We start from the raw sequence: 20816 nt of genomic DNA, 5'->3' as shown, positions 1-20816 counted from the left end.
TGTCAGGTCATACAGCAGGGTTCATATCAGACTGATTCCTCATCTTCTAGTAAACAAAGCAGAAGCAGGTCACATCCAACCACTTGTTGTAGAGTATTTATACAACGATCAGCCATAACATTAAAACCACTGAGTATTATGTACATACACACACACACATACATGTATACATACAGCTCTGGAAAAAAATAAGAGAGCACTGCAAAATAATCAGTTTCTTTATGTTTTTTTCTTCCAGGTTCATGTATTGGTGAGATGAACAGTTTTGTTTCATTTTTTCTGAACTGCTGACAATATTTCTCCTAAATTCAAAATATATCTATTGTTATTTAGAGTGTATATTTAAAGGAAATGACAACACATCAAAATAACCCAAGATCATGCAGTATATTTGCAGAGCTTTAATAACTCAAATAAAACAAAATGCAAATCATTTGTAAACAAACTGTGTTAATGCTTTGGCTAAATAACATTAAGAGATCAGTATTTGGTGGAATAACCCCGATCTGCATGTGTTTTGGCTCCATGATCTCCACCAGTTTCTCACATTGCTGTTGGGGAACTTTATACCACTCTTTTTGCAAAAAAGCAAACAGCTCAGCTTTCCTTGATGGTTTGTGATCATCCATCTTCCTCTTGATGACATTCCAGAGGTTTTCAATAGTTTTCAAACCTGGAGATTGGGCAGTGGGATCTTATTTTTTCCCAGAGCTGTATATATAAGGCAGCAATGAGCACTCAGATCTTGATGTTGATGTTATGGAAGCAGGAAAAATGTACAAGCTTAAGGATCTGATTGAGGCACAAATTGTGATGCTAGACGACTGGGTCAGGGCATTAACTTTATGGATTTGGGTATGACTTTATGGGTTATTATTTTGGGCAACCTATACTACATGGCCAAAAGTAAGTGCACCCATGATGTTCAAACCCACATGTGCTACTTTTCCAAACTGTTACCACAAACCTGGAAGAACACAATTCTCTAGAAGGTCTCTGTATGCTGTAACATTACAGTTTCTCCTCACGGGAGCTAAGAGACTCGAACCCTGTTCCAGCATGACAATAAACCTGTGCACGAGGGCCAGAGCTCCATGACGACATGGTGTGTTAAGGTTGGAGTGGAAGAACTGGAGTGTCCTGCACTGAGCCCTGACTCACTGGGGGTTCAGTGAATGCTGACTGCATGACCTCATAGGCACGCACGTTCTAAAAGACTTCCTAGAAGACATTTACATGTATGCCCTTATCCAGAGCAACTTATTTTATATAACTGAGTGCAGCAGTGGCAGCTTGGTGAACCAGAGGTTTGGACTCACAACCTCCTGGGCATTAGTCCAACACCTTAACCACTAAGCTACCAGATCTCCTAGACTGGAGATTACTATAAGAGCAAAGTGGGGGTTAAATCTGTAGGTTTTTATAACGTGGGTGTGATGATCAGGTGTCCACATACTTTTGGTCATGCAGTATACAATGAAGCACAGTGAAGAGAAAATGGGCAGGGCTCGAAACGTACAATTACGCACGCGCACGTTTAATCTGACCTGAGCGCAGAACTGACGTCCCCACAGCAACAGACCAAATCATGCCAAGTCTGGCTGCACTTCCGTTGACCATATATGGATGCGCGGCGACTTGGTGCGAGTGGGAAGAGACAAAGCTGCCTCGGGGAATGAAGCGTTTTTCATCGAATGAAGGCAAATTAACGCGTTTGCTTGGCTGAGAGTCTGCTCTCCCTCCACCTCCACCTCCACCTCCCATCCCCTTTTCCCCCCATCATCTTAAAGCAGCGTCGCCAGCTAGTGGCGCACATTCCCCGTTCTCCGTGCGCGCGGAAAAGTGCGAGGCGCGCACACCATCACCATCACAGCACTGCATGAGCCGCGCACAGGTGAGCGCCTTTTCACTCATTACGCATCTAGCAGCAGCTCTCACTCCTTCATTCCGACTCACATCAGCTCGAAACACAAGTTTGAGTCGTGTTGTTTTTGTTCCTGCTGGTGCTTGTACAAGTGCGCTGATGTTTCATTTGAAACTGTTTAGTTCAAACTGATCTTTCTCTTCACACTGCGTCCGGTTTCTCTGTGCCTCACTGTCCGTCGCGTCCATTTCACATCTTTAGACAGATCTGTAGTGTGTTGGTGTTGTCGCTGAGGTTTGCACTGGATTTTCATTTCCATTGCATCACCTGTAGTTCCAGCAGACGTTCAGTGCCGGAGGAAAGCTGACCAAGGGCGAGGTTTACTTCATGTCTTCTAGAGCTATTACGCAAATGATGCTGACTTTTGTCTTTTCAGGAGTCTCATAACGGTTTACTCCATGAGCATGCTATTATTATTATTATTATTATTATTATTATTATTATTATTATTATTATTATTATTATTATTATTATTTTACGCAAGTTTGTCTCATCTCTAGGTTTTTTTTTATGTTGTGGAAAATAATATGACTACGCAGCAGGGTGATGATCAGCAGAAAAGATAATGTTTGTTGTTAACCTGTTGCTCTTTATTGCGCAATTAAAAGTAAGCAAAACAACGTCGAAATAAATCCTCTGGACTTCAAGTGAGTGACATAAAAAAGAAAGAAGAAGTAGAAAAAGAAGAAGAAATCAGACGTGAACGATTGTCCATTTGATTTGGGTCAGAATTTAAGCATATAGGTGCAGATTATTTCAGTTTCTGCTCTATATAAGAAAAGACAAGGAACAAAACTACATGACAAACATTTAAAAAAAAAACATACCTAAGCTTAAATGAATGATAAAAAACCCCATTTATTTATTTATTTGTTTGTTTGTTTATTTATTTATGTATTTATTTACAGTTTAATTAAGATGGGTTTCTCTCTAGCCCCCCCTTTTATTTATTTATTTATTTATTTATTTATTTATTTATGCATTTGTTTGTTTGTTTGTTTATTTAATTTGTTTTAATTTTCCCCTCCCAAATTGTCAAACCTGTCTATCTATATAAATATCTAAAATGACAAGTTGTGAAGAAATCACTGACATGGTTGAACGAGGGTTTTGATCTAAAGCTTGGGGTGTAACGTTAAGCTACACAGTCAGCTCCAGAATAATTGGCACCCTTCAGGACATGGCTGTGAAATGATCTTATAAAATAAACCCAGAATTATAATTTAAAAAATCCAACCACTTTCAGTCTACATCTTTAAAACGAACGTTTTATTTTTTTTTCATTTGTAGAAGCTTCATTGCTCTGTAGTTACCTTCGACGCTCTCTCCTGACTCTAGGCTGTAATGTAAGGCTGCAGACACTAAATGAAAAAAATCCTTTTCCATCCATCAAAACAAAATGCTTGAGCATGAAAAGAGACAGACTTTAGTCGTTGACCTGAACGAAGTTAGGTAATGTATATAAATGATATACTGTACAAGCACAGTGATATTAATATATTATTAATCCTAATCATAACCATAACAAAAGTCTTAAACTGTGGGACTGTGGAGAACGTTCCAGAAAGAGTCAGGGTAAATGTGTGATGCACAGTGAGGAGGAGTCTCAGGGTTAGAAAACTGAAAACTATTAAATATGAAGATGTATGGAAGAAGCTCTCCCCCCCCCCCAAAAAAAAAGAAATAAAAATAAATAAAAATAAATAAAAATAAATAAAAGCATCTGAACATCAAGTAAACATCATCATGTGTTGGTCAGACGGTCAGATGAGAGCATTGTCATTTCTGCTGTAACCACCTGTTACACTGATACTATACTCTACAGCCTGATGGTGGACACTTCATGGTTTGGAGCTGGTGATCCAGGGGCTTTTTTAAATGGAACGTTGATGGAGTCTTGAATTCTGTTACCAAGTCATGGTTGCTTTCGGAAGAAGGTCTTGAAAATCCCAAGCAACACACGCATGTGGACACATGCATATTTGAACACAACACAAGACATTTAGACACACAACACATTTAGACACACGTTTGTGGGGACATAATGAGTGTTTTGCAGTGTGATCTAAATTGAAAAATGAACATTAATGCACTGATGTTAAAATATTCTTTCATTCTGTTCATTCTTGAGTTTTTTTTAGTCAGACAGAACTATGATATTTCAGTACTATTACACCATTACAGACCTTCAGTGCTTTTACTAAACCACAGAAATTCAACAATTATTCATTGTGGTGGTATAATTGATAAAAAAAATGGGCTTCACTTAAAAAAAAGATATTGTGCAAAAATAAAATTTTGCAGCATAGGTTAGAGTAGGTGTGTTAGACAAGGTGTGTTAGAGAAGGTGTGTTAGAGAAGGTTAGAGTAGATGTGTTAGAGAAGGTGTGTTAGAGTAGGTGTGTTAGAGAAGGTTAGAGTAGATGTGTTAGAGAAGGTGTGTTAGAGTAGGTGTGTTAGAGAAGGTGTGTTAGAGTAGGTGTGTTAGAGTAGATGTGTTAGAGAAGGTGTGTTAGAGAAGGTGTGTTAGAGAAGGTGTGTTAGAGAAGGTGTGTTAGAGAAGGTGTGTTAGAGTAGGTGTGTTAGAGAAGGTGTGTTAGAGTAGGTGTGTTAGAGAAGGTGTGTTAGAGAAGGTTAGAGTAGATGTGTTAGAGAAGGTGTGTTAGAGTAGGTGTGTTACAGAAGGTGTGTTAGAGAAGGTGTGTTAGAGAAGGTGTGTTAGAGTAGGTGTGTTAGAGAAGGTGTGTTAGAGAAGGTGTGTTACAGAAGGTGTGTTAGAGAAGGTGTGTTAGAGTAGATGTGTTAGAGTAGGTGTGTTAGAGAAGGTGTGTTAGAGTAGGTGTGTTAGAGAAGGTGTGTTAGAGTAGATGTGTTAGAGAAGGTGTGTTAGAGTAGGTGTGTTAGAGTAGGTGTGTTAGAGTAGGTGTGTTAGAGAAGGTGTGTTAGAGTAGGTGTGTTAGAGAAGGTGTGTTAGAGAAGGTGTGTTAGAGAAGGTGTGTTAGAGAAGGTGTGTTAGAGAAGGTGTGTTAGAGTAGGTGTGTTAGAGAAGGTGTGTTAGAGAAGGTGTGTTAGAGAAGGTGTGTTAGAGTAGGTGTGTTAGAGAAGGTGTGTTAGAGTAGATGTGTTAGAGTAGGTGTGTTAGAGAAGGTGTGTTAGAGTAGGTGTGTTAGAGAAGGTGTGTTACAGAAGGTGTGTTAGAGAAGGTGTGTTAGAGAAGGTGTGTTTGAGAAGGTGTGTTAGAGTAGGTGTGTTAGAGAAGGTGTGTTAGAGTAGATGTGTTAGAGAAGGTGTGTTAGAGTAGGTGTGTTAGAGAAGGTGTGTTAGAGAAGGTGTGTTAGAGTAGGTGTGTTAGAGAAGGTGTGTTAGAGTAGGTGTGTTAGAGAAGGTGTGTTAGAGAAGGTGTGTTAGAGAAGGTGTGTTAGAGTAGATGTGTTAGAGAAGGTGTGTTAGAGAAGGTGTGTTAGAGAAGGTGTGTTAGAGAAGGTGTGTTAGAGAAGGTGTGTTAGAGAAGGTGTGTTAGAGAAGGTGTGTTAGAGAAGGTGTGTTAGAGTAGATGTGTTAGAGAAGGTGTGTTAGAGAAGGTGTGTTAGAGTAGATGTGTTAGAGTAGGTGTGTTAGAGAAGGTGTGTTAGAGAAGGTGTGTTAGAGAAGGTGTGTTAGAGTAGATGTGTTAGAGAAGGTGTGTTAGAGAAGGTGTGTTAGAGTAGATGTGTTAGAGTAGGTGTGTTTGAGAAGGTGTGTTAGAGTAGGTGTGTTAGAGTAGGTGTGTTAGAGAAGGTGTGTTAGAGAAGGTGTGTTAGAGTAGATGTGTTAGAGTAGGTGTGTTAGAGAAGGTGTGTTAGAGAAGGTGTGTTAGAGAAGGTGTGTTAGAGAAGGTGTGTTAGAGAAGGTGTGTTAGAGAAGGTGTGTTAGAGAAGGTGTGTTAGAGTAGATGTGTTAGAGAAGGTGTGTTAGAGAAGGTGTGTTAGAGTAGATGTGTTAGAGTAGGTGTGTTAGAGAAGGTGTGTTTGAGAAGGTGTGTTAGAGAAGGTGTGTTAGAGAAGGTGTGTTAGAGAAGGTGTGTTAGAGAAGGTGTGTTTGAGAAGGTGTGTTAGAGTAGATGTGTTAGAGTAGGTGTGTTAGAGAAGGTGTGTTTGAGAAGGTGTGTTAGAGTAGATGTGTTAGAGTAGGTGTGTTAGAGAAGGTGTGTTTGAGAAGGTGTGTTAGAGTAGGTGTGTTAGAGAAGGTGTGTTAGAGAAGGTGTGTTAGAGAAGGTGTGTTAGAGAAGGTGTGTTAGAGTAGGTGTGTTTGAGAAGGTGTGTTAGAGAAGGTGTGTTAGAGTAGGTGTGTTTGAGAAGGTGTGTTAGAGAAGGTGTGTTAGAGAAGGTGTGTTTGAGAAGGTGTGTTAGAGAAGGTGTGTTAGAGAAGGTGTGTTAGAGTAGGTGTGTTAGAGAAGGTGTGTTAGAGAAGGTGTGTTAGAGAAGGTGTGTTAGAGTAGATGTGTTAGAGAAGGTGTGTTAGAGTAGGTGTGTTAGAGAAGGTGTGTTAGAGAAGGTGTGTTAGAGAAGGTGTGTTAGAGAAGGTGTGTTAGAGAAGGTGTGTTAGAGAAGGTGTGTTAGAGTAGATGTGTTAGAGAAGGTGTGTTTGAGAAGGTGTGTTAGAGTAGATGTGTTAGAGTAGGTGTGTTAGAGAAGGTGTGTTAGAGAAGGTGTGTTAGAGAAGGTGTGTTAGAGAAGGTGTGTTAGAGTAGATGTGTTAGAGAAGGTGTGTTAGAGAAGGTGTGTTAGAGTAGATGTGTTAGAGTAGGTGTGTTAGAGAAGGTGTGTTAGAGAAGGTGTGTTAGAGAAGGTGTGTTAGAGAAGGTGTGTTAGAGAAGGTGTGTTAGAGTAGATGTGTTAGAGTAGGTGTGTTTGAGAAGGTGTGTTAGAGAAGGTGTGTTAGAGAAGGTGTGTTAGAGAAGGTGTGTTAGAGAAGGTGTGTTAGAGAAGGTGTGTTAGAGTAGATGTGTTAGAGAAGGTGTGTTAGAGAAGGTGTGTTAGAGTAGATGTGTTAGAGTAGGTGTGTTAGAGAAGGTGTGTTTGAGAAGGTGTGTTAGAGAAGGTGTGTTAGAGAAGGTGTGTTTGAGAAGGTGTGTTAGAGTAGGTGTGTTAGAGAAGGTGTGTTACAGAAGGTGTGTTAGAGAAGGTGTGTTAGAGAAGGTGTGTTTGAGAAGGTGTGTTAGAGTAGATGTGTTAGAGTAGGTGTGTTAGAGAAGGTGTGTTAGAGTAGGTGTGTTAGAGTAGGTGTGTTAGAGAAGGTGTGTTAGAGTAGGTGTGTTAGAGTAGGTGTGTTAGACAAGGTGTGTTAGACAAGGTGTGTTAGAGTAGGTGTGTTAGAGTAGATGTGTTAGAGTAGGTGTGTTAGACAAGGTGTGTTAGAGTAGGTGTGTTAGACAAGGTGTGTTAGAGTAGGTGTGTTAGAGTAGGTGTGTTAGAGAAGGTGTGTTTGAGAAGGTGTGTTAGAGTAGATGTGTTAGAGTAGGTGTGTTAGAGAAGGTGTGTTAGAGAAGGTGTGTTAGAGAAGGTGTGTTAGAGAAGGTGTGTTAGAGTAGATGTGTTAGAGTAGGTGTGTTTGAGAAGGTGTGTTAGAGTAGGTGTGTTAGAGTAGGTGTGTTAGAGAAGGTGTGTTAGAGAAGGTGTGTTAGAGAAGGTGTGTTAGAGTAGGTGTGTTAGAGAAGGTGTGTTAGAGAAGGTGTGTTAGAGAAGGTGTGTTAGAGAAGGTGTGTTAGAGAAGGTGTGTTAGAGTAGGTGTGTTAGAGTAGGTGTGTTAGAGAAGGTGTGTTAGAGAAGGTGTGTTAGAGAAGGTGTGTTAGAGAAGGTGTGTTAGAGAAGGTGTGTTAGAGAAGGTGTGTTAGAGAAGGTGTGTTAGAGAAGGTGTGTTAGAGAAGGTGTGTTAGAGTAGATGTGTTAGAGAAGGTGTGTTAGAGTAGGTGTGTTAGAGAAGGTGTGTTAGAGTAGGTGTGTTAGAGAAGGTGTGTTAGAGTAGGTGTGTTAGAGAAGGTGTGTTAGAGTAGGTGTGTTAGAGTAGGTGTGTTAGAGTAGGTGTGTTAGAGAAGGTGTGTTAGAGAAGGTGTGTTTGAGAAGGTGTGTTAGAGAAGGTGTGTTAGAGTAGGTGTGTTTGAGAAGGTGTGTTAGAGAAGGTGTGTTAGAGTAGGTGTGTTAGAGAAGGTGTGTTAGAGAAGGTGTGTTAGAGAAGGTGTGTTAGAGTAGGTGTGTTAGAGAAGGTGTGTTAGAGAAGGTGTGTTAGAGAAGGTGTGTTAGAGTAGGTGTGTTAGAGTAGGTGTGTTAGAGAAGGTGTGTTAGAGAAGGTGTGTTAGAGTAGGTGTGTTAGAGTAGGTGTGTTAGAGTAGGTGTGTTAGAGAAGGTGTGTTAGAGAAGGTGTGTTAGAGAAGGTGTGTTAGAGTAGGTGTGTTTGAGAAGGTGTGTTAGAGTAGATGTGTTAGAGTAGGTGTGTTAGAGAAGGTGTGTTAGAGAAGGTGTGTTAGAGAAGGTGTGTTAGAGAAGGTGTGTTAGAGTAGATGTGTTAGAGAAGGTGTGTTTGAGAAGGTGTGTTAGAGAAGGTGTGTTAGAGAAGGTGTGTTAGAGAAGGTGTGTTAGAGTAGGTGTGTTAGAGAAGGTGTGTTAGAGAAGGTGTGTTAGAGAAGGTGTGTTAGAGAAGGTGTGTTAGAGAAGGTGTGTTAGAGTAGGTGTGTTAGAGAAGGTGTGTTAGAGTAGGTGTGTTAGAGAAGGTGTGTTAGAGAAGGTGTGTTAGAGAAGGTGTGTTTGAGAAGGTGTGTTAGAGAAGGTGTGTTAGAGAAGGTGTGTTAGAGAAGGTGTGTTAGAGAAGGTGTGTTAGAGAAGGTGTGTTAGAGTAGGTGTGTTAGAGAAGGTGTGTTAGAGAAGGTGTGTTAGAGTAGGTGTGTTAGAGAAGGTGTGTTTGAGAAGGTGTGTTAGAGAAGGTGTGTTAGAGTAGGTGTGTTAGAGAAGGTGTGTTAGAGTAGGTGTGTTAGAGTAGGTGTGTTAGAGAAGGTGTGTTAGAGAAGGTGTGTTAGAGTAGGTGTGTTAGAGAAGGTGTGTTAGAGTAGGTGTGTTAGAGAAGGTGTGTTAGAGAAGGTGTGTTAGAGAAGGTGTGTTAGAGTAGGTGTGTTAGAGAAGGTGTGTTAGAGAAGGTGTGTTAGAGTAGGTGTGTTAGAGTAGGTGTGTTAGAGAAGGTGTGTTAGAGAAGGTGTGTTAGAGAAGGTGTGTTAGAGAAGGTGTGTTAGAGTAGGTGTGTTAGAGAAGGTGTGTTAGAGAAGGTGTGTTAGAGAAGGTGTGTTAGAGTAGGTGTGTTAGAGAAGGTGTGTTAGAGAAGGTGTGTTAGAGAAGGTGTGTTAGAGAAGGTGTGTTAGAGTAGGTGTGTTAGAGAAGGTGTGTTAGAGAAGGTGTGTTAGAGAAGGTGTGTTAGAGAAGGTGTGTTAGAGTAGGTGTGTTAGAGAAGGTGTGTTAGAGAAGGTGTGTTAGAGTAGGTGTGTTAGAGTAGGTGTGTTAGAGAAGGTGTGTTAGAGAAGGTGTGTTACAGAAGGTGTGTTAGAGAAGGTGTGTTACAGAAGGTGTGTTAGAGAAGGTGTGTTACAGAAGGTGTGTTAGAGAAGGTGTGTTAGAGTAGGTGTGTTAGAGAAGGTGTGTTAGAGAAGGTGTGTTACAGAAGGTGTGTTACAGAAGGTGTGTTAGAGTAGGTGTGTTAGAGAAGGTGTGTTAGAGTAGGTGTGTTAGAGAAGGTGTGTTAGAGAAGGTGTGTTAGAGAAGGTGTGTTACAGAAGGTGTGTTACAGAAGGTGTGTTACAGAAGGTGTGTTAGAGTAGGTGTGTTAGAGAAGGTGTGTTAGAGTAGGTGTGTTACAGAAGGTGTGTTAGAGAAGGTGTGTTAGAGTAGGTGTGTTAGAGAAGGTGTGTTAGAGAAGGTGTGTTACAGAAGGTGTGTTACAGAAGGTGTGTTACAGAAGGTGTGTTAGAGTAGGTGTGTTAGAGAAGGTGTGTTAGAGTAGGTGTGTTAGAGTAGGTGTGTTACAGAAGGTGTGTTAGAGAAGGTGTGTTAGAGAAGGTGTGTTAGAGTAGGTGTGTTAGAGAAGGTGTGTTAGAGTAGGTGTGTTAGAGAAGGTGTGTTAGAGTAGGTGTGTTAGAGAAGGTGTGTTAGAGAAGGTGTGTTAGAGTAGGTGTGTTAGAGTAGGTGTGTTACAGAAGGTGTGTTAGAGTAGGTGTGTTAGAGAAGGTGTGTTAGAGTAGGTGTGTTAGAGAAGGTGTGTTAGAGAAGGTGTGTTAGAGAAGGTGTGTTAGAGAAGGTGTGTTAGAGAAGGTGTGTTAGACAAGGTGTGTTAGAGTAGGTGTGTTAGAGAAGGTGTGTTAGAGAAGGTGTGTTAGAGAAGGTGTGTTAGAGAAGGTGTGTTACAGAAGGTGTGTTACAGAAGGTGTGTTAGAGTAGGTGTGTTAGAGAAGGTGTGTTAGAGTAGATGTGTTTGAGAAGGTGTGTTAGAGAAGGTGTGTTAGAGTAGGTGTGTTAGAGAAGGTGTGTTAGAGAAGGTGTGTTAGAGAAGGTGTGTTAGAGAAGGTGTGTTAGACAAGGTGTGTTAGAGTAGGTGTGTTAGAGAAGGTGTGTTAGAGAAGGTGTGTTAGAGAAGGTGTGTTAGAGAAGGTGTGTTAGAGAAGGTGTGTTAGAGTAGGTGTGTTAGAGAAGGTGTGTTAGAGTAGATGTGTTTGAGAAGGTGTGTTAGAGAAGGTGTGTTAGAGTAGGTGTGTTAGAGAAGGTGTGTTAGAGTAGGTGTGTTAGAGTAGGTGTGTTAGAGTAGGTGTGTTAGAGTAGGTGTGTTAGAGTAGGTGTGTTAGAGTAGATGTGTTAGAGTAGGTGTGTTAGAGAAGGTGTGTTAGAGTAGGTGTGTTAGAGTAGGTGTGTTAGAGTAGGTGTGTTAGAGAAGGTGTGTTAGAGTAGGTGTGTTAGAGTAGATGTGTTTGAGAAGGTGTGTTAGAGAAGGTGTGTTAGAGTAGGTGTGTTAGAGTAGGTGTGTTAGAGTAGATGTGTTAGAGTAGGTGTGTTAGAGAAGGTGTGTTAGAGTAGGTGTGTTAGAGTAGGTGTGTTAGAGTAGGTGTGTTAGAGTAGGTGTGTTAGAGTAGGTGTGTTAGAGAATGTACAGGAGGGTTCAATGCCAAGACAACCATATTTCCACGTGCATTAACTCTACGTAAGACTCTGTAAACTTCCATGTTAACTAGCTCAACACACATACTGTAGCTTATCATCAGTGTAAGTGCTGGTTTGTAGCTTGATACAATGGCTATTGAGTGAATTTCAATGAAATGTCTACCTTAATGTTTAGTGATTCTACAGTACAAAGCAAACAGGATCCAGGAATCTTTAAAACTCTGAAACTCTAAAGCTTTGGAAAAGGTCCCAAGATGCCAATTTCACAGCGAGACTGACAGGTTTAACGAATACATCATAGGAAATGTTGTCAGGCATCGGTGAGATTCGTGATTTGTGTCAACTGAAGTGTCAGGATTTTTTCTTTTTGTTTTTAATTCTGCGTGGATGGATGTTCAGGAGCTAAGATTCCCACAGGACCCAGTTTCAGTGGAGAGTTCCAGCAATCCACATGGGGAGGATGTGGGAGAATATTTAGTGGAGAGGTGAAGTGTGTCCACACGGCTGAGTGAAAGTGAGTGGGTGACAATCTGAAACGCTGAAGACTCTGATTCTGTCTGAAACTCTACTGCAATGTGAAAGCTGGGTAGATCCCTCAGACCCTGCTCTGACACACTGAATGTACGCTTGAATTACGGAGAAATTTGTCAGAAACACTAAACAGAACGGCTAAAAGCGCTGTTTGATTCGCTCAACATTCTCTTGAGTACAGAATATACACTACATTTCCATATTGAAGACAACAAGGATGAGACCAAAAGCTGTAATTCTATCCTTTAGGAATCACATTTCATTTGTTTTACATGCATTACTCCAATACACATCTATCAAATATGGCTTCAACTGGGTACAAGTTGTCTCATCTCTCCATTAGATGATGCTCCAGATCTTTACAGGCTGTTCTGATTTCCCGCTCTGGAACCCTCTGTATTTCCTCTGGAGAACTCCTCTCTTGCTTGTTGACTTTGATACAGATACATCAACCTCTGACCTCCTGGAGGATCTTCATGATCTGGTCAGCTGTTGTGTAGAAGTCAGAGAACTTATGCCATCCTCCATACTTGTTTTCTGTTTTTCTTTTAGTGTTCCTGAGCTCATCTTCCTTTTTAAGAACGCACCAAATAGTAGATTTGGCCCAACCTAACGCTTCCGCTGTCTCTCTGATGGGTTCGTTTTTGATGGGATGCTTCACGGGCAGTGGGTGGACTCTGTGAGAGTTAACCACACTTGAAATCAGCCCTGGTCATTTTAACTGCTTTATTGTAAGTAGAATAATGAGTGAATGACACACACTGACCAGGACACAGCTGAGCAGAATGGATACTACAAGCTTAGCTACATACTTCATTAGCGTAGCAATAGCTGAGCTGCAGTAATGTGGCTTATAATGTAGCAAAAGTGTGTAATGGAATATGCTCATTTTTAACACAAGTTTTGACACAACTTTATCCCCTTTTTTACATAACCAGTTCAGTGTTACATTACTCCTATATTAAAGCTAATCAAAGAAAGCACAATATGCAAACTACTGTATCCATCCCGAGCCGAGTTCAGTAATTAGTGTCAGACTCCCATGAGTGTGTGGAGCTCAACATTGTCATGTCATCAGTGTCAACACCACATGTCCAGATGATGCATTCTGGAGATTTCTCCCTAAGCCAAGCGTACATTTAACGTGTCAGAGCAGGGTCTGAGAGATCTACCCAGCTTTTACATTGCTTTTCAGATGTCAGGGTAACATGACGTTTCCATGTCATCAACGTTTATAGACAGAGTGTAGCTGATTTAATAGAACCGGAAATGAAAATCATGTCAACATCCAAAACTTTAAAATCTAATCACACATAAAGATGTTTTTTTTTAATCTGTTTTTGTATTCCTTCTTGATTAACCTTCTTGGTTTAGTTAAGAGTGTGATAATGTTCGATGTTGAGTATTTTCTGTTGAATTAACGTGACAAAGCAGTAACAGATCAAAACATGTAACTATTTTTCTGATAACTATTTCAATCATTTGATTAAATGTATTATTAACATCAGCTAGATGTTTCCGGAAATGTAAACCAAAAGTAGTAAAGTGTGATTTCAAAGCAGCAGACAATGGTGCTAATTTAGCATAACCAGGGGTCTGATCTGGTGTGTGGTGGATTAGTGGTTCCTAGTTTTTTTTTACTTATACTTTCAGGGTTGGGGGTTCGAGTCCTGCCTCCTTCCTGTGTGTGTGTGGAGTTTGTAGGTTCTCCCTGTGCTTCAAGGGTTTCCTCCTGGTTCTCTGGTTTCCTCCCCCAGTCCAAGTACATGTGTTGTAGGCTGATCTCTAAAATTGTCCAGAGTGTGTGTGTGATGGTGCCCTGTGATGAGTTTACACCCCGTCCAGTGTATCCCCCACCCCAAGACCTCCGGGATAGACTCCAGGTTCCCTCTGTGTAGGATAAGTGCTTGGATGGAGTCTGATCAATTATGTTTAGAAACTGAGGACATTTCAGTCGACCTCTAGAAAAAAAATGTAACAATAAAACACTTAAACACTTAAAATATTTCTGTTTTACGCTTCATTGGGCTCGAGTCTCTTACTGAAGCTCTCCTGTTGCTATCTCACCTCAGCTGCAGGCAAGAAACAGTGAAAAAGCCACTTCCACTGTCTGTCAATTTCTATCCAAATCAATTACACTGTGCTCTCAAAAAGATGAGCGTCAAATGCCATTCTAATTTGTTACACCACAAAGGCGTGTCAGAGCTGCCCTTCAGCATTTTCTTCCTCACGACTGTAAAGCTCAATCTTAACAGCTACTACTGCTATTCCTACTTTCTGTCGTCTCACGCTTAGACCGACAGTTCTGGCGCTGTAGATCGATCTCCATTGCAAAGTGCGAGTGCTATCATGGCTTCCTGACGTTAGGCTCGATGATGGCGGTCGGAGATAGTCTCTTAGGAAATAGCCAGCGAGGATTTAACCGAGCACCAAATCCCAAATGCTCTTGTGGAACTTTTGTCACAGCCCCGGGGATTATAGTCTTTATCTGCTTATTGATCTTAATGATAAGTGCTGTGGTCCGTCTCGTCTGCGCTACTACATGCCTCACTGAGTCTCCAAGACAGAGTTTTATACCAAACATGCAGCATTTATTTCAGATCCAGATTTCAGATCGGTAGCAGCATAGAATCCAAATCTAAACAGGGTAAATATGGCTTCATGGAAATCTGAGTGTGAGAGACACAGTATCCATCACCCCAAGCTTTCCCAGCTCATCTGAGAAATGCATGCTGATGGGTATGTTTATTAAGTGCCACTCAGGTTTCAAAACAGATGGTGGCACTGACTCATTCTTGCACACAATGGTGTCATCAGGGGGAGCAAAAAACACAGTCCGGCCCCTCACCCTGAGCAAAGTGTGTCGAGCACTTGTAAGAGATTTTGTGTGGTCTGATTACGGCATTGTGTTTTTCAAGACTAGATTTGATTAGGTTACCTGGTGAGTGGCTTGAAGGTTAAAATGTTTGCACGTACCATTTGGGTTAAGGCTCCAGCTAAATCACCTCCCCAACGCTGACCTTTTTGTGCCACTCTTTAGTGGCTCAGAATTAAAATGTGACATTTGGGCTGTTTTCCAAATTCTGGAAGCACTGGCTTGACTTCAGCCTCGCTGTTTATCCTGACAGCCTTAAGACGGTGAGAGGAGAATTGGCATTCACAACAATCACAGGCCTGGCTGTTATAAATAATTGGTGGAAATGATATGCCTGTGGAATTAGGTTGTAGAAAACTGCGCAAATACAGAAAGATCCTGAAAGGCAGGGCGGAATGGAGAAAAGTTCATGTGCGATATGTATGTTAACCTTCATGCGATTTTTTTTTTTAAACCACAATATCCGTGATCGTGCCGGGATTATAGACAGCTCGCTGGGTTTTCTGTCAACACGTCGATCCGCATCTTCAAAAACAAACCGCAAATCAAAAAGACTCTTTGTGTGAAAGGTTTCCTACTTTAGATGTCACATCATGTCAGGAAGAATTGGCTTCAGACTGTAAACACGCAAGACTGAAGAAATCTATGCTGCTGACTCCAGCTTGTCAGCCCAATGAGGGGATTATGCAGGAGGCTTGGCTGATTTCATTTGACAGAGACCAGTAGGTTAATCCGTATGAATGATCAACATGGCAGGGGGTGGTGGGTTTTCTCATTTGAAGGACTGCCTCTATCTTGCCAATTCATGCCACATATCAATTTGAGTATTGTGAAAGATGATTTGGATGTTAAAAAAAAAGAGGCAGGCTTGCTTGCTTGATAAGGAGGAAATTCTTTTCGGAAATACTTTCAGGCTTCAAAAAGACAAATAATGAAAAAAAATACTGAATACCAGTCAGGATCAGCTGGTTCTCTTTTTTTCAGGCTTAACTAGCTTGAAAATACTGGTATAATAGCACCAAGTCTGTTCTTTGTGGATTCCTGTGTACCTGCGTCTGGCTCAGCCGTTACCATAGAGACCCCTCCATCCCTAGCAGATGAAGCTGGGGCTGCCTGGCTGTCTCTCATAGAAGATACTCTGTTAAGCAACACTGTCATCCGCATGGGCCAGGAGTGTATGTGTGCGCACGTGCAAAGGCTGCCGACGCCAGTGTTTGTGCTTTTGGTTCGTGCCAGCGTTCCCCTGGCAGTTGGTGCCATGTGTTGGGTGGCACGGCAGCTTTCACGGGGGCTGACGGCTGAGACAGAACGACACCCGGTCTGGACTGGGCGAAGTCTAATTGAAACCGGTTTGCCTCAGAGGCAGCTGCTTACAGTTCCTTCACTAATTACCACAAGTAACAGCCATAATCTCAAAAATACAAGTAGCTATAGGTTTCCCTATACAGCACCTGTCTTTCTTTTTATCTCTCTTCCTCTGTCACTCTTTTTTTTTTGAGAGAGAGAGAGAGGGAAAAGAGAGAAAAGAGCTATTAGGTGAGAGGAAACTGTGCAGCTCACTCTGGGAACCTGACCTTTCTTAATGCACGTCCGGTTCTATTAGGGCGGAGTGGAACGCTGTCGCCTTTGGACTTTGTCTCGCTGGGTTAATGGCATTGAGGCTGGAGCTTCACATTTGCTTAAACGCTCAACTGCTGTTCCTGATCTGGAACAAACACTCGGGTCAGGAAAGCTTTAGGGCTTTAAAAAAAAATTAAATGACAGATGCCATCCTGTTAATCAATACCAATATCAATACAGCAGGCAAATGATGCAGAAACTGAAGGTCAAAACGAACCCCTGGATAAATAACGGCATTTCTGAGATTCGGCCGGAATGAACAAATGAAAGTTGACCTCACTTCCTGTTGGCCATGAGGATCATGGGGAAAATGTCATGCCTGGACAACAGCTCAAAGATGAATTGATTATGAAATACCTCCTCGAGTGGATCTACAGCCATTCAGGGATGATATACAACCCAAAAACACGCAACTTTATCAAGAACTGATTTTGCTGTGTGTTGAAAATGATAGAAATGTATTGTGTAATTGCTGCGTGTTTGTAGATTCATGCTACGTATCTGCTGATCTACCTCCAGAAATCATACCACTGCCAAAGTCACAAAGATCTTTATGGATATTCCAAACACTGCAGCTACATCAGCAATAAGATGCCTGAAGAATCAGGAGACTAAGAACTAGGATCTAGTCAAAGAGATATAAAAGAAAGCCTGGGTACTGCATCGTCTAAATAAAAGCTGAAAACAGTCTGAGGTCTACGTGCACAGGGTGCACTCAAGACCATATATATATGTAATGCTCAAGGCTGAATAAGAGAAAAACATGAACAACTGCAAATACATCAAGAGTAAACAAAAGAACAGACATCACGAGTAAGAGCATGTGAAATATTTCCCTGTGTGACTCTAATCTGGTGTAAACTCAGTCCTGGGTTGTGTAGTTGGAGGTTTCACACTGCTCCTACTTTACCCGGGGTTAACACTGAATCCTGGCTCTTCATAATCTGCCCTTGTTTCACACTCTACATTCCTAAACCCTGCTGCAATCTTCTTCTTATTTACATATTTGCAGCATCAACAACCCTGATTGGATAAATCCAGCGCGCGAGAGCTTTAAATAACGGCTCGTCTCACGCTTTCACATCAGTGAGGAAAAAAGTTCAGGTCTGTGCTTCTGCACCCGAGCAGGTTTTGTTATCTTTCACAGCTTTCTCATCTTTTTTGCTCTTTTTAAGTTTGTGGTGTAGTCGACCAGACGTTGGTTGATATCTCTGTAACGTATTTCCCCCTCGCTACGGCGCGCACTTCCGTGATCTTCAGCGTTTTTCCGCCTGACTCTATCTACCGAGCTGTTTTTGTTAAGTGTAGCTACGTCCTGGTTTTCACCTGATATGAGGCACAGAGACGCTGTTCAGTTTCTGATTGGGTTTCTGTTGCTAAGCGTCGAGTCGTAACATTGGAACAGCACATGGTTTCACACTGTAGATGTTTAGCAGAGCAATGTGGAGTTAACACTGTAAAAGCTTCAGAGCAGGGTTTCAGAACCCCGGGGAAAAAGCAGAGCTAATCCCGCTTCTACATTACACCTGTGAAACCTTCCTCTACCCGGGGTTAAGAGCAGGGTTTAGAGTTACAATAACCCGGGGTTAAGAGCAGGGTTTAGAGTTACAATAACCCGGGGTTAAGAGCAGGGTTTAGATCTACAATAACCCGGGGTTAAGAGCAGGGTTTAGATCTACAATAACCCGGGGTTAAGAGCAGGGTTTAGAGTTACAATAACCCAGGGTTAAGAGCAGGGTTTAGATCTACAATAACCCGGGGTTAAGAGCAGGGTTTAGATCTACAATAACCCGGGGTTAAGAGCAGGGTTTAGAGTTACAATACCCCGGGGTTAAGAGCAGGGTTTAGATCTACAATAACCCGGGGTTAAGAGCAGGGTTTAGATCTACAATAACCCGGGGTTAAGAGCAGGGTTTAGAGTTACAATACCCCGGGGTTAAGAGCAGTGTGGAAAGTAAGAAAATTGATCTAAACTTGATCATTAAGCCAAGCTTAAACTTTCTTTGCTTATTCTACAGTCTATTACCACTGGTCAGGTGATTATTCATCTACATATCCCACAATAGAGACAGGTCTTACTCTTCTGTCCACATAAATAATTAAATGAATAAATGAATGAATAAATAAATGAATGAATTAATGAATGAATGAATGAATAAATGAATAAATAAATAAATAAAGGGTGTTTGATGTGAACATTAGCTGAAGCTCTTCACCTGAATCCGCATGAAAAAACAAAAAAAAACCTCATTTTTTTTTCTCAGTGTTAAGACATGGTGTCAGTCTGCCTGTGAAGCAGCAGAATCGAGTCTAAATGCACTCCGAGTGATTGTAGTCTTTTGTGCTATCACTTTTGTGCTCTTTCTCTTTCCTGGTACGCAGTCTTCATGTAGATGATGAAGCGTGAGTAGGCTTCAGAGCTCCTCCCCGTAACCTTTAGAGGTTTAACAGAAGAGAAGGCTGACTGTCAGCTTTGTGAAAGGGCTGTTTGTGTGTCTATTAGAAACGTCTCGGTTCATCAAAACCTTTCATGTTGAAATTGTCATCTTCCTCATTCCTCGGTTTCTTTCAAGCATTTGTTTCATTGCTCTTTTTTTTTGTTTTATTTTCTAGTTTCTGATGCTTGTCCCAGACCAGCAGAGACACTGCTCTTCACATGCAGAAAGGAAATGAAACTCTACTTTTTCCTTGTCACTGGGGTGGTACTATCAGTGGAACAACTTTTGTCTAATTAAGTGTATTTACAATTTTAGGTACACTATATTCTCATGCTACACATCCAGGTGATGCACTCTATCAGGGTAGAGTAGGGTAGAAAGGTACCCTTTATTTTTTTTTGGATGGACAAGAGCGCTCTGGACCGAACTGAACTCGCACTCCGTCTCTCTACGTTTGGAAGCGGTTAGTCAGAAATCTGCAAGCATAATGGTGGTGGTGTGTAATTGCTGCCTTTTGATCTTACACCGCCGATCACTCGCTGTGACACAGACAAATGTGCCTGGCACACACACGTCAATTAACACCACACAGGATCTCTTGGAGCTGCGTGCAGAACGCATGCGGGACTGGATGCAGGCTGTGATTACAGTAATTATTCATTATACTCTCTGCATGCGCAGCCAAAGGTTGGTCAGCGAGGTGGACGCTAGGTTAATTGCTTTTGTTTCCCTCCAATTTGGAGAAAGAAAATGTAAGAGATTCTGCTCATACGTCTCTCTCTCTCTCTCTCTCCCTCTCTGGCGTCTCTGTCACAGGTGTCGGACGAGCCATGTCGACGCTGCTGGAGCTGAAGAGCAGTGTGCTGAGGCAGGTGCAGAGGAGCCAATCCCTGAGGAGCCGGAGAGAGCCTCCGCCTGCCAGCGCCAGCCCGCAGACCCTCCCACACAAAGCAGAGCGCCTTGCCTTCGGGTGAGTCTGCACCACACACACACACACACACACACACACACACACGTGCGCACATTGAGGACAATCCCACAGTTCCCCCAAAAGTGTAGTGTTGTCCGTAGCCAGGGTTTGTGTTGATGTTTTTACTTTCTCCCACCTATCAAAACAGATGGCAGGATGACTGTCAGCGAGCCGGCCAGTGAATCACAGACCTCACAGACGCCCACTAGGCCTCTACTGTATTCATGCTCTGGAAGTGACTCAATTTCCACACCTCGCTATTGCACATTTCAAATTAAACCGGTGTTTTGAATATCGCACAGTGACGGGCTTTTGGCGAGGATTAAGTAACAATCACTTGCAGCTCATTAAGAGGGAAGTTCGGGGAGAGAGAGAGAGAGAGAGAGAGACGTTTAATCTTTCATCTTCTGATCATTTCTAGACAGCACAGATGGAGGAAAAGAGAATGTGCTTTGGAGAGACCGTCGTGACACGTTGGGGGGGGGGGGGGGGTCACGTGAGGGGGAGAAAAAAAACAGTTTAAGACATCGCAGCTAATTTTCTCTCTCTTAACAGAGACATGTTACTTCTCAACACAGCGTGATTGTTCTGTGTGCAGGAGTGAAGACATCAGGACCACGTCCTCTACACCATTTCAAGCTTGTCATGCTTTTTTTTTCTTTCGCTCAAACAGACATCTTGATTAGTCTAAATCAGGATCTGGGGGAGATTAAATGAGGACTGGTTATGTTTGTCCAAGAGTCATTTCAGCAAATGAGAACAATTTGTTGAGCAAACACAGGTGGAGTGAAGCAAGATCGGTTTTTTTCCCCTTTCTATCTTTCTTTTTTTTACCAGCCACTCCGTCTCAGTCCTCCTTGATTTATTTCATTCTCAACATGGCTGATGTCAGTACTGAAAGTAAAGGGAAATTAACCTTGAGGTTTCTATAGCAACCAAGAATGTGTTTTTTTTTCTCTTCTATTTATTGCAGGTGCTCCTAAAAATACGAGATGTGTTATTTATTTATTTATTTATTTTTGAGTGCATGTTTTTTGTCTTAAGGAGGAATAAATAATATGTTAATATATTATTCTATAATAAATTATATATAAGTTATAAAGCGGATTTTCTACAAAGAAGTTTTCCTGTAAGTGATGGTTATTATTTCTCCTGCCTGGTCTCCGTTATTCTTACTTGGATTAGTGTGAAGGTGTAACCCATCCCACAGTCTGGGGCATTAAGATGCAGGTGAGGTTCTCTCTGCCTTCATTACTCTTTCAGGAAGCTGCTTGTATCCTTCATTAGTGCT

At 41.7% G+C, this 20816-nt stretch overlaps 1 protein-coding gene across 2 annotated transcripts in view; it reads left to right on the top strand.

Moving 5' to 3' along the window:
• Positions 1–1634: 1634 nt before the first annotated feature.
• baiap3 (BAI1 associated protein 3) overlaps positions 1635–20816 on the top strand; it is a 57426-nt gene continuing 38244 nt past the window's right edge. Inside the window, exons 1-2 of one of the 2 annotated variants that reach the window (XM_058378366.1) lie at positions 1635–1894; positions 19372–19525. In XM_058378366.1, the coding sequence (XP_058234349.1) occupies positions 19386–19525 (140 nt within the window). In that variant the 5' untranslated portion in view covers positions 1635–1894; positions 19372–19385. The remainder of the gene's footprint in view (positions 1895–19371; positions 19526–20816) is intronic. The other variant, XM_058378367.1, reaches the window with a different exon arrangement.

This window comes from Hemibagrus wyckioides, linkage group LG24, assembly GCF_019097595.1.
Source record: "Hemibagrus wyckioides isolate EC202008001 linkage group LG24, SWU_Hwy_1.0, whole genome shotgun sequence".
NCBI lineage: Eukaryota > Metazoa > Chordata > Actinopteri > Siluriformes > Bagridae > Hemibagrus > Hemibagrus wyckioides.
Note: the sequence above shows the minus strand (reverse complement) of the source record. Positions and strands in the feature narration are given on the sequence as shown.